At 31.2% G+C, this 15,280-nt stretch overlaps 1 protein-coding gene across 1 annotated transcript; it reads right to left on the bottom strand.

Annotated features, from left to right (window-relative positions):
• Positions 1-3,498: 3,498 nt before the first annotated feature.
• On the bottom strand, positions 3,499-9,026 carry LOC114267681 (pectinesterase/pectinesterase inhibitor 18). Its single transcript, XM_028208725.2, has 3 exons — positions 8,248-9,026; positions 5,100-5,439; positions 3,499-4,358 (listed from the first exon to the last, which is right to left on the bottom strand). Exons 1-3 carry the CDS (start codon positions 8,899-8,901, stop codon positions 3,886-3,888), a joined length of 1,467 nt encoding a protein of 488 aa, XP_028064526.2. The 5' UTR covers positions 8,902-9,026; the 3' UTR covers positions 3,499-3,885.
• Positions 9,027-15,280: the final 6,254 nt, after the last annotated feature.

The raw sequence follows: 15,280 nt of genomic DNA on the forward strand, positions 1-15,280 counted from the left end.
CTCTAATGAATAAAAGAATGTAGTTAGTTTAAATGTCAATGCATGTCTTATTTGATGGGTTTAATGTTATTATTTTGAGGGCGTTACATCATTACTCAGAAATTCGTTTAAAACCATAGATAAATTTGTTTAACTTACAAATCAAATTTATTTTGTTTGGCGAAGCAAAAGATAAAAATGTCACAATACCACCATAATAATTATAAACCTATATTTATGACATTGGTAAGAACAATACTCTTTTCAAATCACAACCTCTTGCAATAGCATTGTATTTATTTATTTATCTTTTAAAAAAAATACTCATTAGATTTCAAACTTTTAAAAAAGGTATAACATGATCTTATATCTAATTAATAATTTGTACCAATTCATTTACCATATTACAAAACGCCAATATCTTCATCATACGTAACAATCATCTCTTCAATCTCTTGATATTGCTCATTTAGAAAAATAATATAATCGCAAGGATCTTTTAATTGTATGAGAATGTCTAGAAGGTTGCACATGTCATACATGTTCAACTTTTATCAATAGACTGAATAGACACTTCAGATTCTACTTGCACTCTCACTTTCTCTATGTGAGAATGAACGGACCAATTTATTATAATAGGCACAAGTATACAGGAAGATTTATATATTTAAATTGTTCATCAATCTAATAACTTCACATTTTAAAAACTTAAAAGATTCTTATGTCAGAAGCAAGATAATAGAACCATTGACAACTTACCAAGCAACAACAAATAGCTATAGGTCCCATTTTGATTTAAAAAATATATCATAAATTTTTTTTTTTTACTTTTGTACAATCCCAAACTCAAAAGTTATTCTAACTAAATTTTATATTAGTTCGTAATTCAAAAGTGTTTTAAAAATATTTTTAACTTAGTACCATATATAAAGTATACATAAGTATACATAGCAATTAAAAATATTTTATCACAAAAACTTGTATAATTTAAACATGTTAACATACACCTCATCATTTTATTGGAGTCCAATTACGACACGCAAGTACTCAACTTTCTTTCGAAGTTACAAGCATGATATGTTTAAATTGATTCCACAATTTTACAAAAAAAAAAAAATTAATAAGAGGTTATGCATATTAACCAAAATTATCATGTTCACTATAATATCGATCTTCAATTAATAATTTTAAAATCTTTATCAGTGTGTTTTTCAACATAAACGAGATTAGACAAATGCATAACATCAATACTCATTTATGAAATTAATAAAATAATTTTTCCCACACACCTTATGATAAATGAAAATCTATTTCACTTATTATTATTTTTATTTTATTTATTACCAAAATTAAAAATAATAACAATGCTTATTTTGTTGACATTAAAATTGAACTGTATCTCATGGATAATATAAAAATAACATTCTTTAAAATAAGATCAGTACTAAACTATAACTTAAATAACTTGACCATAAAATAAAATTTTGATTAACACAAGCATTTTTTTTAAAAGCAGTTTTAAAAAATAAATAAGGAGATTCCGAAGGTGGGAAGAGCGTCATAGCTCACAAAAAATTCTAAAGAATTTTTCTTACTTAAGTTAATAATATATAAAGAGATTTGCGGAATTTTCTGAAAAGGAAAACATAAAATACTGAAGAGAGATAGTGATTTGTAAAAGTCGAAGGTATTATATAGAGCATTGTAGAGTATAATTTAGATTTTCTTATAAGAATCACCTAGTGAATATTTTAAAACTCTACTTTCTTAAATAGTTAACATTGAATATAATTTCAATCTTTCACACTATATTGAGGTCTTAATATAAATGGTTAAGAAGACACATTCTCGAGTATGTCAATGTCTAAATCAGTTAGTCTTAAAGCTAACTCAATATCTTTTAACCGATTCATAATCAAAACTTTAATGGAGTAAATTTGATTTTCATAAAAATATCTCCCTTCATTGCTTTCAATTCAATATAATATCATTCAATTATATATAGACAATAATAATCTCATAATCACAATTAATATTCTCAAATATTTAAGAGATATCACTCTTAAACTGAATATATAGAAAGCATGTTCACAACTTCAACTTTCAATTATACATAGGCAATTAACATCTTTAAACTTTAATATAATCTTAATTAATTATACATGGGCAATAATTATAATCTCACAACAATGGGCTGCAAATAAACTTTAACAATCTTGTTAGATGTTTCAGAATGTATCATCATATAAATACCTTTGGGCTAAATATATAAGACACATTCTAACACCTATAAATAAGTCAACTAGCAAGAATGATTTATCAAGAAATTATCTCCTTTGGGTAGATAAATTCTTTCAAAAACAATAAAATTTCCCTTACTAGCGGCTCACACTACCTCTAAAATTAATACACTCAATTAACCCCCTTTGGGTAGGTAATTGAGTGATATAATATTAGAAGAGCTTCCCAGAATCCTTATTGGTAAATCACTTTAAATCTCAATAAGTTAACCACTTCGGCAGTATCACCCATATTGATTCAAAAATCTTCCAACTGAGACTACAAAATAAATATTTGTCCACCTTTAAAACTTTATTTATTTATTAACAATAATGCAATCTGTAACCCATCAAAGCATATATAATATCATATTACGAATCACTACTAAACAGTTACTCAAAAATAATAGCTCACGGCCAACCAAAATTCGCATATGAATTTACAAAAAATACACCAAAGTGATATACATGATATAGAACTCTTAAACGATCTTAATGTTTATGTAAAAGTCATAAAAACGAATATGTTTCATATGTTTTGCAAATATTTGATTAGGTAAGATTTGAAATATATATATATATATATATATATATATATATATATATATATATCAATACAGATTCAATATACACATGTCCATACTTCACAATTTTCGTAAAACTACCAAATCTAAATTACTTTTTTATTTATTTATTTTTATTTTATATAATACAATTGGAAGAAAACTATCAATACTCAAACAGTATGTACTCGTTACATTGAAAAAGTTTGCTTGAAATTACTAAAGCACAATTTTGAGATGCAAAAACATCATTCAGTAAAAGAAATATTAATTTATTCCTTATCATTATATAAAATAATTTTACTGAAATAATCTGTCATGATTTTGATTCTAGTATAAACTTGCTCTGATACCACATGGAAGATTTTAGGATCTATATACTAGAAATCAAAACAATATGAATATAAGTAACTACTAAAATATAAACTCAGATACATACCATTTGATTCCGTTATTGTCTTAAGTTTTGCTTCCTTGAAAGAATATGGCATTCACAATTGGAAAACCTTAGCACCAACTCTTCCCCTCCTTCTCCTAATCTTTTTTGTTGTCTTTTTAATGGGGCTGACAACCCTTTGATCTACATATATATAGATATATGTAAACCTTAATAAGGATAGGAGAGGGGACTGGGCCTAAATAAAAAATTACTAGGCCCTCCCATTAAGGAACCCAAATAACTTAAAACAGGCCTTACACCACCATATCACATATCCACATATAAAATAATATATACACTAAGATGACCATGGCCCAAACTTTATGGATCACAATAATAATTTTGGGCTAATACCAGTCAATCTATCTGAATCACGTTCAACCCGTTTTTCACAAACCAAACAAAATATAGTCAATGACAGCCTAATTAAGAATAAATTCTTACATACCCCAGTGGACTTCAACCATGACCCTCCTTGTATCAACTGAGCCACTATAGACTTCACAGCTTCGGTCGCACTAGTAATGACATGATATCCAACCCATATGACACGCTTGCTGGTATCTACACCGGGACCGTCATTCATATACTCACCATAATATAGCGTAGTCAAAGTAAAATCACACTAAAGGTCAATATAGTTCCCAATGTATGCTTCCATGAAAATAGTCCTCGCATAAGCCTTCCATGGATGACCCAAATACGATTTTATAGTGCCTTTAATGAGCTCAAGGTCTGAGCTGACTGTCACATTACAGCTTTGGATTAAAGTTCCAGTGTTTTGGTTTGGGTCAGTTCGACCTTGGGCCGTTACTGTGTTGAACTGTCCACTCATGGGCTTTCGGCACACTATGTTACAGTTTTCGAACACAACCGCTGCGTTGCCAAAGATGAAGTCCACTGTGCCAGTAATATAGCTGTCTCTGTAGAATTGCCTGTTAGTGTAGGTGTAGAGAGTGTTCTGGTAGGCATCAATGCGACAACGATTTATGACGGTTCGGTCACCTCCGACGCGTAACGCTACTGCTTGGTGCTTCGCCGCGCCGGCTGTGTTTTGAAACCACATGTCTTGGGCCATGAATCCATCACCAACAGCAGCTACAGTGGTAATGACAATTGTGTTAATGAAATGATTTATATTTAACATTAAAAGAGAAATAAGACATTTAGGCCCGTTTGTTTTGGAGTATAGAGGGAGGGATGAGATTAAAATAAAGGTGATACTCATTTAATGTTGTGCTTGTTTGAAAATTTGGGGAACGAATTGAGATGAAGGTCCGGATTAGGTTGGGCCATGGAAAGGAGATTGGGAAGGAGGAGGTGGAGATGGTATTAGAAAAGTCTGCCGGACTATTTTTTTTATTTTTTACATGTTGGGCATTTTTTTTCTTTTTGAACATTAATGTTTGATTTTTTTTGTATTTTTTGTTAAGTAAAAATCATTGTTTTTTTTGTTTTATTTTTTTGCTATTTTTTACATGTTAGCCATTTTTTTTTTTTAACATTAATGTTTAATGTTTTTGTATTTTTTATTATTTGTTTTATTATTTTATATAAAAATAATTTAACAGTCCGTACACCAACAACTATCATCAAAATAAACACAATTTTACTTAATCCTCTCACTATCAATCCTTTCAGTATGAATCTCCTTCATTCTACTTCTGAAAATAAATGGACCTTAAGTATGTGTGATTTTAATATCATTTTGTTTTTCAATTTTAACTCGAATAGATAAATTATATATTTTGTTGACGTATGTTTTACTAATAAGAAACAAAGTAAGATTGTTGCAGGAAAACTATATATCAAACTAAATCAAAGAGTAAGATGATTTACCAACAGTTGCAGAATTGAATGTTGTAGCTCCATCAACCACATTCAGGCTACCAGTGATGATGGTCAAATCCATTCCATCACCAGTAAACATAATATTCTTCTTAGTCTTCCCAATCACAACATTTTCATTATAAGTACCCTGCTTGACATAGATAACATAACGAGTGTTGCTATTGTTCGGGGCCGAGGCCACAGCTTCACTCACAGTCTTATAGTTCCCACTTCCGTCCTTCGCTACCACCACGTTGGCGTTGACAGTCCCCGCCAACACCTCTAAAAGATTTCGGTCCCTAGCCATCACCCACCGTGGAAACTCCTCTATCAACCGCGGCGGCTCAAACTTATTTGAGGCGTTGAAAGAGAAAAATTAAGTGAGACCCTTTATACAATTTTAATATTTTGGGATGCAAAATTATTAATCAAATTTTTATTCAAATTTGTTTGACATAATTAATGTATCGTGTGCTGTGATAAATTTTATGTATCTATACTATATATTAAGCAAAAGGAGGCTTTTAACCCCAAGCCTTGTGGGAGTTCCAATCTCCCAATCTAAATTTTCTGATTTAAAAAAAAATCTTAGCATTTATTAATTTCTCCCAACTCCCAAGTCTTACCATCATAATAACACTTTAATGCATTAAGAACAAGCATAAAAAAAATTCTTTGAAATCCAACACATATAAATTCCTTAAAAAGTCCCAACAGATATAATTATTATCCCTTATAATAACATTTTAATGCATTAAGAACAAGCATAAAAAAAATTTGAAAAGTCCAAAACATACGATTATCAAAATATTAAACTTTAATATAATATAATAAAAACAAGATATTTAATTTCTTGAAAAGTCCAACAGATATAATTATTATCAACATATTAAACTTTAATATAATATAAAAAAAGAAAAAAAGAAGACATTTACAAAAAAAAAAAAATATTTAAAAATCACAATTCACATATATAGTTAATTATAAACACAATCCGTGGGTAATATGCTTGTATTTTATTAAGGAGAAAGCTTGTCCACAAAATAAACTGGATGGTGCTTCGAGCCAGTGGGGTCATCACGGGTCCTATTTCAATGATTCGAATTGTTAAATATGTAGAATTCGTCAAGTATTTCGTTCTTGTCAAAAATCACGTTGATCGGGTATCGATAGCCCTTTGATCAGAACACATTTTTATCAATAATTTATTTTCAAAATCATATTTACCACTGAAAAAAATATGATCTAATCAGGGGCTATTGATATCCCTGATCAACGTGATTTTTTGCACGGATGAAGTACTCGATAATTTCTACACATTAAATGATTCGAATCATCAAAATGAGACATGTGATGCGCTTCACGAGCCTAACAGCACCGTCTAGTCCACAAAGTGGACTGCAGACAAGCCTGCTCTTTTTATTAATTTTAATTTTAATTTTGAGTTTATTTTATTTTATTTTTTATTTTTAACAGAAGCAACTATTACATCTATTATCAATAATATTTCGTAAGTGATGCATGCGTTTGAAAAGTAATTTAATATTTTTATGTCATCAATTGGCTGTTTTTCTCTATTTGGATTTTATTTTATTTTATTTTTGAAAACTTTTGAATTTGGAAACAAATATAAACCATCAACATTAGAAAAAGTGTAATATTTAGGATAACATTGAAGATTCACTCAATAATTTTTCCAACAATCATCTTTTGAGTGATTTTAATTTCTTAAAACATAAAAACTCAAAATAAATCTTATATTTATAATTTCCAAACCTACTTCAAATTGACTACTTGGCCTTTTTACCAAATTTTATTTTTATGTGACATGTATATTGTAAAAACAACACCCTCAATTCATCCGAATGAGTCTTTTTTCGGGAAGAGACTCGGGCACAGAAGTCTCTTTCCGTGAAAAGACTCATTCAAGTGAATTCAGACTAAACAAATTTGGTGGACAAATTATCAATCTTGAAAAAAAAAAAAAAAAAAAAAAAAAAAAAGAAGGAAGAGTCCTGCATAAGTCCAATTTCAAATTTTGGATAATAGCCCCCAAATTCTATTATTTTGAGGACAAAATAACAAAACAATTTAAAATATCATATTACTTCTACCAATTTGTATATATCATTACAAGAAATGTCACTTTTGGCTACCAAAATATTGGTCGCCAAAAGTCCAATATTTAGTCGCCGAAACCATTTAGCGACTAAAATATTTTGTCGCCAAACTCGTTGCCTATACCCTGCGGGCAATAGTATTGGCGACTAAACTATTTTTGGTCGGCAAAGATTTGGTCTACAGCGACTAAAAGGAATTTTGTCGCCGAAACTGAACATTTGGCGACCAAAATTTTGGTCGGCAAAGATTAAAAATTAATTTTTTTATTTTCATTCGGCTACCAAAAAATTTAGTAGCCAAAAGTAGGTCTACAGCGACTAAAAGGAGTTTTGTCGCCGAAACTTAACATTTGGCGACCAAAATTTTGGTCGGCAAAGATTAAAAATTAATTTTTTTATTTTCATTCGGCTACCAAACAATTTAGTAGCTAAAGGTACCTCTACGGCTACTAAATTTTCTTTTAGTCGCCAATTGTGATATGTTTAGCTACTAAAAATTTTTTAGTCACCAATTGTAATATTTTTAACTACTAAATTTTTTTTAGTCGCCAATAATCAACATTCCCCTACTAAAAAAAATTAGTAGCTAAAAAGTTGACTTTTGCCGACTAATATTATTTTTGGTAGCCAATTCCGTGACTTTTGGCGACTAAATTGTTTTTGGTAGCCAAAAATAGTCAGCAAAAATGCATTTTCTTGTAGTGTATGTTCACTCTCCATCTATTTGTCTATGTCACCTATTTATTTATCTACTATCTTTTTATTTATCTATTTATGTTATTATCATATTTATCCACTTAATCTGCTTATTTATCCATATTACCACAACCTCTAATCAACATCGTTGGTGATTTTTCTATCTCTGGCGGGTGTCTCGAGACAATGAAGTAGAAATAAAAATATATATTTTTGAAAATAATAATATATCTTTCTCACCAAACAATGACGAATAATGTATGTGATCGATATCTTCTCTATCCTTAATATTTCTTTTCTTGTATAGTGCTTAAAACGAGGACTTTAGGTTGTTTACTCACCTCATCATCCTCCGGTGGTGATATTGCAACCATCATGGCTAGAGAAGCTCTAGATCTTGCCACCATGTCTTCGAGCTCAGGCTCCATCATGGACCGGGCCAACCCGGTTAACCCATCTAGGCAAGTAACATGGTTGGTGAGAACACCACTGAGCCATGAATGGGCATCCGAATGTGACTCGGCTGTCCTTTTCTCAACTGCCACCACAGAGCCCATCACTCTATCCATTGACAGCTCCATCAACTCCAGGCAATCTGCTAGAGGCCCTTGCTCTCTCTTGTCGTTGATCCGACGGCTGATATCGCTCGCTGTCTCGATAGTCTTTCGTAAGCCCGATGCGGATTTCTTCAAGAAGGCCTGCAACAAATCAGGGCCCTTCATTTGCATCAAAATTTCAGGGGGAGCAAGTTCTGATACCATGGCGGAGCATGAGGCCCGATCAAGAGCCCGATCGCAAAGGGTGGCTGAGAGAGAGAGAGAAGAAGAAGAAGAAGAAGAAGAAGAAGAAGAAAAGGTTTGATTGAAGAGGTTGGTGGTGAGTATGGAGATTGGGGTTATGATAGCAACTAGAGTGAGAACCAAAGAGAGAGATTTGCAGAGAGAGAGTTTTCTCTTGGGAGTGTCTAGCAGTGGTTGATTAGCAAAGGCTGCCATGATGTTAGTGATGTTGGTTTAGCTCTGCTGGGTTTGGGGTCCTTAAATAAGCTGAAGAATTCTAAGGACCCGTTTGGTTGAAGTTATTTTAGTATTTTAGGATAAATTAGAAATACACCCTCTGCTCTTTTGTTTTTTTTTTTTTTAAATTATGAATTGTCCTATGAGATTTTAAAAATTACATATTGCCTCTTGGAATTTCTAATTTCATAACAAATAGTCTATTTTATTCTATGTTACGTAGATTCTTCAAATAAATCAAATACCTGTGTCAGGCATCCAACACCCGAACAAGGATGTGAGATATTTGTTCGATACTTTCCATTAGATACTTCGTATATATTTATATTTAACACTATCTTACATGTATCATTTATTGTGTAATTGCTATAAAATGTCATTTTTCAACACTATGTGGTAACCATTTATCTCACATAATAGATTAAAAATATAAAAATAGTATGGGCTGATATTGTGTGTGTTTTGTAAATTTGAAGTGGAGTCCATGAATCATGTGTTGCTACATTGCCATATGGTTTGAAGAGTATGGGCTGATATTGTCAAATGGTGGAATTTGAATTGGGTCATCCATGGCTCTGTAGAGGCTATTTTGCATTGGTGGCTAGGTACAAAATGTAAGGTTCAGGTGAAGGAAATGTGGAAAGTAGTCCCATTAGCTTTGATGTGGTTTGTGTGGAAACTTAGGAACGAATGTCTGTTTAAAGAGGCAAAGCCAGATTTTGCTAAGTTGGTTGAGTTGGAAAAGGTCAGAGTTGCTATGTGAGCATAGGCTAATTTGAAAGAGTTGAAATACTCAATTCATGATTTAGTCTCTAATCTGGAGCAGGTATGCTATTGTGTGCAGTAGGATGTTGTTGATGCATGAATGGAGTGAATCTAGTTGCTGCTGGTGGTGGTCTGCTGTTGGTGAGAGGCTTTTGCTGGTTTTTTCTAGGCTGCATCTTGGGTTTGTTGTTAATTTTTTGAAGGATGTTTGGAGGTGTGGTGCTGGTGCTTAGTGGTAATTTTGGAATGATGTTTATAATAAATTTGGGGCTGTTACAGAGCTGATTGAGTTGGTATAGGGTTTTGTTGGTTTTCTGGGCTACTATTGATGTTCCTAATTAAATTTGGGGCTACTGCTACTCTTGCTGCTGGTCTACTGATGGTGAAAAGTCTGCTGCTGGTTTTCTGGGCTGCATCTGGGTTTGTTTGCAAATTTTGGCATGGGTTGTTGGTCTTGTGGGACTGATGCTTTGGGCTAATCTTGGAATGGTGGCTGAGTCTAGTGTGATTTATGATCTGCTGTGGGACTGCTGTTGGAATGTTATGCTGAGTTTGCTGTTGGACTGCTGTTGGAATGCTATTGTATCAGAAATGGAGACTGAATGTTATAGCTCAAGTCTGGTGTTTTGTTTTGGTCTCATCATTTAAGCAAGGCTACTAAATGAGGGTTGTTTGTTGTTTTGAAATGTTTAGTTAATTTGAATGGAGCTCATGGCAGCAGGGTTTTTTGAAATGTTCTGAAATGCTTATTGGAGATTGGTTGTACATGAGGTCTAGGTGTGGTGACTAGTAACAGCAGTTTGGTGACAGTATATGGTGCAGTATTGTAGCAGCAGTTTGGTGAAGTAAATATGATGCATTGAAATATTGAAAGTTACGGATCAAGGATGGAGTCATGAAACAAGTGCTCTGCTTAGGTGTTTTCAAGGCAGCAGAATCATAAAACAGATGCTCTGCATTGAAGTACTGATGTTTGCTGATTGGTTTTGATGATTGGCTTCTGATGCACTGTTAGGTGATACACTGCTAATGTTGAAGCTTTGTTGATTGGCCTCTTAATGCTCTATTGTTTGAAGCTGTTGCTGCTATCTGTTGTTGGTGCAAGGCATACTGGTGTATGTTGCTGATGTCTGTTGCTGCTGTCCTAAGGCATAGGGTAGCAGGTGAAAGTTGAATGCTGCTGCTGCTGGTGTAACGCCTGTGCTAGTGTTTTTGCTCATCTAATAGTGTGCATAGGGCAGCAGGGGGAAGTTTATCTAGTTTGTGGCTACCTTGGTTATAAATTGTTGGAGTTCGTTGGGGGAGAAGTTGGCAGATTAGGAAGGTTGCCCTTGCTGTGTGGTTGGGTGGTCTTTTTTTTTTCTGTTTTTCGTTGTGTTTCTCTGTTCTTGATTGGTTTCTCGCCAATCTGTGGGTTAGTGCTAGCAGATGATTGTGCTTCCTCCTTGGTGCCAACCTAGTTAGGATTGTGGAGTGTTAGCTATGATGTTTTTTGCACTTACCTCCTTTATTGATGTATATCGATGCTTGTTTTTGCTCTTATCATCAATAAAGTTACCTTTTTCTTTACTGATAAAAAAAAATATATATATATATATATAAACATATCACTTTTTTGCCAAGTCCACGTACCCTTAAATTTGAGACTTGATGAGTCTAACCTCTAGATAAGCACATACATTTGATACTCGTACCCAGGTCCATGTAACATAGATTTTATTAATAAATTATCAAGTTAATTGATAATTTTTAATTAGATCAAAATTTTATTTCAATTAATAATTCGGGTAATTTTATTATTCTACAGGAGAGTAGTTAGAAATTTCATTTTTTTTAGTTAATTTTATTAAATAAAAAATTCTGACAAGAAAATATTTATAAGTTTTCAAACTATAGGGAGAATTCGTATTTTAAACAAATTACAAGGAGTGCATTTATAATTTATCCTTATTTTTATTTTAGGATAAATTAAACTAACTTCTCTTTAGATTTTGAGAAAATTCATTGAGCATTCAAAACTTTGGCATAATTATATTAGGCTCTTTAAATGTTTTAATTTGTACAGCACTTTTAGGATGACTTGGGATATTCTAAATAAATATACTTTTTGACTTTTTATAAAAATAAAAAAATATATATGTAGAAAAGTAAAAAAAGTGGGTAGAAAAGTAAAGAAGAGATGTTGATTGATGTGACCCAAATAAGTATATGTATGCAAAAAAAAGTACACTTTTATAGTGCATGCCAAACACCTACTTAATCACCTTTCTCATCAATAATTTTAACTTTCACAACACTTAAACATATTCTTCATTAGTAATTCGTTAGTTATATAGATGAAAAGTAGTATTTTTGACTTTTTTACACTGGACTATATATTTTAGGAAAATTTATTCATAAATTCTATATGGGGAATATTGATCCGTTTAGTACTAGGAGTTTTCTTAGGAAGTGGAGATGTTGTTACGCGGGCTGCACAATAGCGGCTGCTGTGCGGCAAAATGGGCTCATTTTGATAATCTGAACTGTTCACATTTTAGAATATATCAAGTAAAACATATTTATAAAAAATTAAGTTAATCGGATATCCTTTATCCATTCATCCACTCACATTTATTTATATATATATATATATATATATCATGCCACAAGCCAAAAGAAAGAAAGCACCCAAGCTTGCTTCTTTCCTTTTTGGCCTCGCCTTGTTAGGCTGTTTTTGACTTGTCGGTCTTGATGCCATGTGTAGAGGCTTAGCTCTCTTGATCAATCGATCCATAAGTTTGTCAGTCAGTCAATCGGAGACCAATGCTCCCTACGCATTGTTTACTGTTAGAAAATATGTAAAAAAATATTTTAAAAATATATAAAAAATATATTAAAAATTGTTTGGATTATGTTTTAAATTTTAATTACCGAGGTAAATAGGAAGGATGTTAAGCATGCCCGTGAGGCAGCTAAGTCAGCATTAGTTAAGTGCTGCCAATTTTTGATTTGTGTGTATGACTGTATCTTTTATTAGAATGAATGTTAGTTACTCTCTCAAAACTAAGAAGGTGGTGCCCCTTTAAGTTGAATAAAATTGATTAAAAAAAATATTCTACTTATTAAACTCAATATAAGTTACAAAAAAATGTTGAAAGGACCTTTTCTCATCGAGTTCAATGGCTTAAATAATATATTTTTTTTAATTTTACTTAACGAAAATAGCAAATGGTTTAAATTGATAACAAATCAAAATATAAAAATTTAAATTGATAAAATTATAAATTCAGAATTTATTTTATTAAGAGAGTCAAACTCTTTTTTTTTTTTTCTCTTAATTTTCTATCCAATGATATTTTTCAAAGGAATTAGTAATGAATGCATAAACGGGTATAGAATAATATCATACAACACTTTGTCATAAATAAGGGAACCTTGATAAATTTAATTTATTAATAATAAATAAACTTTGAGTATTAAAAGAATTAATAATAAACAATTGCAACTGCAGTTAGATATTTGATTTCCTTGCCTTTCATATTGGATGTAGTTTAAAGGACAGAGTTTTCAACTGTAAGGGTTGATAAATTAATTACTTATTCCATTAGTTGGTCAAATTCTGCAACTAGTAAGGCCTCGTTTGAGAACAGGTTAATTTAATAATTTTTTGACTATTTGGTTAAAATATGAGCTAAAAAAAGGTAGTACGTTTGGGATGATTTTTTGGCTTTTTACGAAAAGATATGCAAAAAGTAGAGAAAAAATAGAATCTTTGACTTTTTGATATGAATTGTTGACTTTTTGACTAATTTAATAACTTTTTAACTAAAAGGAAGGTTCCCAAAGGAGACCTAAGTAATACTAGAAGAGATCAAGCTAAATACACATTGTTAAAAATTTCAAGCCTGACAAGAGTATAAGTTAAAAATAAAATAAAATAAAATAAAATAAAGTTGTGTGAACTCTTGAAATTGAAATGCAGGTCTATTCACACTGGTGTCGAGAACAATAAATTAACAAAAGACATAATCAATACTTATGCAACACTTGTCATTACACTATTGATTCACAATTTTCCATAGATATTTGACGAAAAAATTAACTACCAAACAAATTTTTTATATAGCAAAATTTATTTGAAATGACGCGACAATACAAAAATCTCTCATGGCATTACTTGGTGAAGTTAAACAAGGTTTAAAAAAGACTAGCAACAGTCTGTAAAAAAAACGACATAATTAAGGTCAGGGCTCATTGGCAAGAGTTTTCTAATACTTTGAAGACTACAAGAGTAAGTAACAAGAAGTAGGAGAAGGTGATAAATATGAAAAATTTGAACTGAATTCAAAAATATTTGTGTGTTATATTGATTGGAATGTTATATTTTAAAAAAAATACATTAAATTGGCCTTTGCCTGGCACTGGAACCGAAGATGGAGACAATGGTAGAGCTTGTGTTCAGCTGACTGTACTACATATCATGCCACTGTTGGACAATTTTCACTGTATTTGAAAAATAAATTCTCTTTGTGTACTTAACAACAAACGAAATATCAAAGAAATAAAGGAAATGAGAGAATTTGTTTTAAGGACATAATGTTAAATACTGGACTTGATCAAAAGTTTGTTTAAGAAATTAATCAAGTAAGTGGTTAATTTATTTTCTATTTTATTTTTATTTATTTAAATCAGATTTTGATTTTATTTTTGTAATAAAATAAAAATCTGTTTTTATTTATTTATTTTTATTTATTGGCTTGATTTTTATAATTAAACAAATTATCTCATTTCCGTTATTTCTTCGATATTTCGTTTGTTGTTAAATACACAAACAGAATTTATTTTTCAAATACAGTGAAGATTGTCCAACAATCTTAAGACAGGACATTTTTTTGGTGTCTTCATTGTATTTAATTATTTGTGATTTCACAAAGTGATATTCTTGTTGGAAAATACAAATAGTAGTAATATACTGTATATTTTCTTTGACAACTAGTAATAATATACTGGTGTCATTAACAATTGCAGAATATTAATTTGTATTACAGAAAATTATTGTGGTATTTTATTTTTCTAGTTTTAGTAACATGGAAAATAAATTATTTTGTGTTATAATTTATTTTCTGGTTTTAGTAACTAGAAAATTAATTTGTGTTTTGATTTTTTTCTGATTTTTGTAATCAGATATAATGGCTACTGAAAGTAGTACTCCAAATCCGATCGTTACAACAACTCCGGTCCCTATCCAAAACCACGGTCAAGTTTTGCTAAATCATGGAGAAAAACTGAAAAAATTTAATAGCACAGAGCTTAAGAGATGGCAGCAGAAAATATTGTTCTATCTTACAACTCTAAATTTGGTCCGATTTCTCCGTAAAGAAGCTCCAATACTGAGAGAGGATGAAAGTGATTGGCAAGTTATTCCAGCTGTAAATACTTGGAAGCATTCTGATTTCCTATGCAGAAACTACATCCTAAATGATCTTGACAACATGCTGTATAATGTTTACAGCCCTATGAAAATAGTAAAAGAATTGTGCGATTCTTTGGAGAAGAAATACAAGACAAAGAATACCGGCACGAAGAAATTTGTTGTCAGTAAATTTCTAGA

Source organism: Camellia sinensis, chromosome 9 (genome assembly GCF_055761805.1).
Source record: "Camellia sinensis isolate YWXY chromosome 9, ASM5576180v1, whole genome shotgun sequence".
NCBI lineage: Eukaryota > Viridiplantae > Streptophyta > Magnoliopsida > Ericales > Theaceae > Camellia > Camellia sinensis.